We start from the raw sequence: 2,314 nt of genomic DNA on the forward strand, positions 1-2,314 counted from the left end.
ATGACTATGGAGAACGGCGAAATTCCCGAAAATGCCAATGAGCGTAAGATTTTTTTTTCCCTCGTTTTATTTTCATCTCCTTAAACCTTCCAAAAAATAATCGTTGGGATTTGTCAATTGGGTAACCTCTAAAATTCATTCTTAAACTTTGTTTATGTGTTTATGTTTGATGTCAGATTGTCCTGGTCCCCAATCAGAGTCAGCAGGAAAATTTGACGCTTGTGAAGGTTGTCCTAATCAAGAAGCTTGTGCTACTGCCCCCAAAGGCCTTGACCCAGGTTCTCTCTTCTTCTTTCATTTTTTTCCCAGTTCTCTAAAATTCTTCATTTTTTTTTTTTTTTGTTTTTGTTTTTTGTTTATGTTGTTGTGGTGGTTATTATGTTTGTGGGTAATGGGTATCTTCCTACATTAGTTAAGTTTTGCTGCCTATATACCAAGCTAGTATATGATTAAGCAATACTATGTAATTAATTGTCCATTTACTTAGTAGAAAGAAAAGGAAATCACTACAATGAACTTTTGACAACTTTGGACAAATTATTTAGAGGTGTGACAATGAGAAGTGGTGGTTGGATAAAAGAAATCTTGGAAATTTTCTGTTAAAACACAAAGGAGATAGAAGGGTTTTTCTTACTCTTAGAAAAGAAAATGAGGGAATTGAGATGGTGCGTAGAGCGAGCTCGATTAGAAAAGGTGACTTATTTAAGTCCCTGCATTGTTAGTTCTCTTATCCTGGCAGCTAAGCATGGTTTTAGTTAGCCCTTGATATTAATATCCATAGAAAGCATGTGGCACAGTGCCAACTTCTATTTCTTTACCCTGATATGGTGTTTGCTGATGATGAGCATTAAATTACTTGATTTACCTATTTGTTTAAACATACACTTAGCCAAAAAAAAAAAAAAAAATCACAATTAGAACTAAGTGAATATTCCAAAAAAAGCATCACTCTCTGAAATAAAAGAATGGTATACGCATGGATTAAATATTCAAGGATGGCGTTTCACAGATGCATAACATGTTTAAAGTGTGGCTAAATCCGCGAACATATTTTATGTCACAGATGTGGTATGCCTTTTGTCTTAATGTTCCATACGCTCTTGTTTCTACAGACTTGGTTGTTATTGCAGAAAGGATGGCTACTGTTAAGCATAAGATACTTGTTTTATCAGGGAAGGGTGGAGTTGGCAAGAGCACATTCTCTGCTCAACTGTCATTCGCCCTAGCAGCCACGGACTTCCAGGTAGGTCTACTTGATGTTGACATTTGTGGCCCAAGCATCCTAAAGATGCTTGGCCTAGAAGGTCAAGACATCCGCCAGAGCAACTTCGGCTGGTCTCTTGTCTATGTTGATTCCAATCTTGGGGTCATGTCAATTAGATTCATGCTTCCTGATCCTGATGAAGCTATCATATGGAGGGGTTCTCGCAAGAATGGGCTCATCAAGAATTTCCTGAAGGAAGTGTATTGGAATGAACTTGATTTTTTGGTTCTTGATTCTCCTCCCGGGACCTCAGATGAGCACATCTCAATTGTTCAATGCCTTGGGGCTACTGGAATAGATGGTGCAATTATTGTCACCACTCCACAGCAAGTCTCCTTGATTGATGTGCGGAAAGAAATCAATTTATGCAAAAAGGTTGGTGTTAAGGTTCTTGGGGTTGTTGAGAACATGAGCGGCTTGTCCCAGCTAGTGATGGATTTCAAGTTTATGAGGATGACAGAGACAGGTGAACATATAGATGTTTCGAAGTGGGTTAGGGAATATTTTAGAGAGAAAGCACTAGAACTTCAAGATTTGATTGCTTGCAGTGAAGTGTTTGATAGTAGCAGTGGTGGTGCAGAAAAAATGTGTAGGGAAATGGGTGTGCCTCTTCTTGGGAAGGTGCCATTGGATCCACAACTTTGCAAGGCAGCTGAAGAAGGTAGATCCTGCTTCATTGATCAGAAATGCGGGGTGGGCGCTCCTGCACTGAAGACCATCATAGAAAAAATGATTGAAAATAATGGATTCTTAAGAGTGTTGCTAGATAATGCATAGGCAAGTTAGTGTTTTTGTTTGTGTTTTTCTGTCCCCTTTTTATTTTTAATTATAGCACGGATTCTTTAGTGTGAATTACTAAATATGTCTTTGTTCAAAACATGGCTGCTACGTGAATGTAATGATACTTAACCTCTGGGGTTTCTTAAACAGGCGTTGTGCATATGCCTTTGATATGTTTACAAGTGATGATGCTTTTTAGGGATAATCTATCTCTGATGCATACTCCCTAAGCATTTGTTCGCACATCAAAACCACAATTTATCTCCCGAC

At 38.3% G+C, this 2,314-nt stretch overlaps 1 protein-coding gene across 1 annotated transcript; it reads left to right on the forward strand.

Moving 5' to 3' along the window:
- Positions 1 to 2,041, forward strand: LOC126689681 (cytosolic Fe-S cluster assembly factor NBP35-like). The gene is made up of 3 exons (XM_050384888.1): positions 1 to 43; positions 177 to 278; positions 1,113 to 2,041. The coding sequence occupies exons 1-3, from the start codon at positions 1 to 3 to the stop codon at positions 2,039 to 2,041; spliced, it is 1,074 nt and encodes a 357-aa protein (XP_050240845.1).
- The last annotated feature ends 273 nt before the right edge of the window (positions 2,042 to 2,314 follow it).

Source organism: Quercus robur, chromosome 6, assembly GCF_932294415.1.
Source record: "Quercus robur chromosome 6, dhQueRobu3.1, whole genome shotgun sequence".
Taxonomy (NCBI): Eukaryota; Viridiplantae; Streptophyta; class Magnoliopsida; order Fagales; family Fagaceae; genus Quercus; species Quercus robur.

Excerpts from the sequence above, each read along its gene's own strand:
- LOC126689681 (XM_050384888.1), top strand. The coding sequence starts at position 1 with ATGACTATGGAGAACGGCGAAATTCCCGAAAATGCCAATGAGC. Across the intron at positions 44-176 it reads TCCCGAAAATGCCAATGAGC|ATTGTCCTGGTCCCCAATCA; the intron begins GTAAGATTTTTT and ends GTTTGATGTCAG. Across the intron at positions 279-1,112 it reads CCCCAAAGGCCTTGACCCAG|ACTTGGTTGTTATTGCAGAA; the intron begins GTTCTCTCTTCT and ends TTGTTTCTACAG.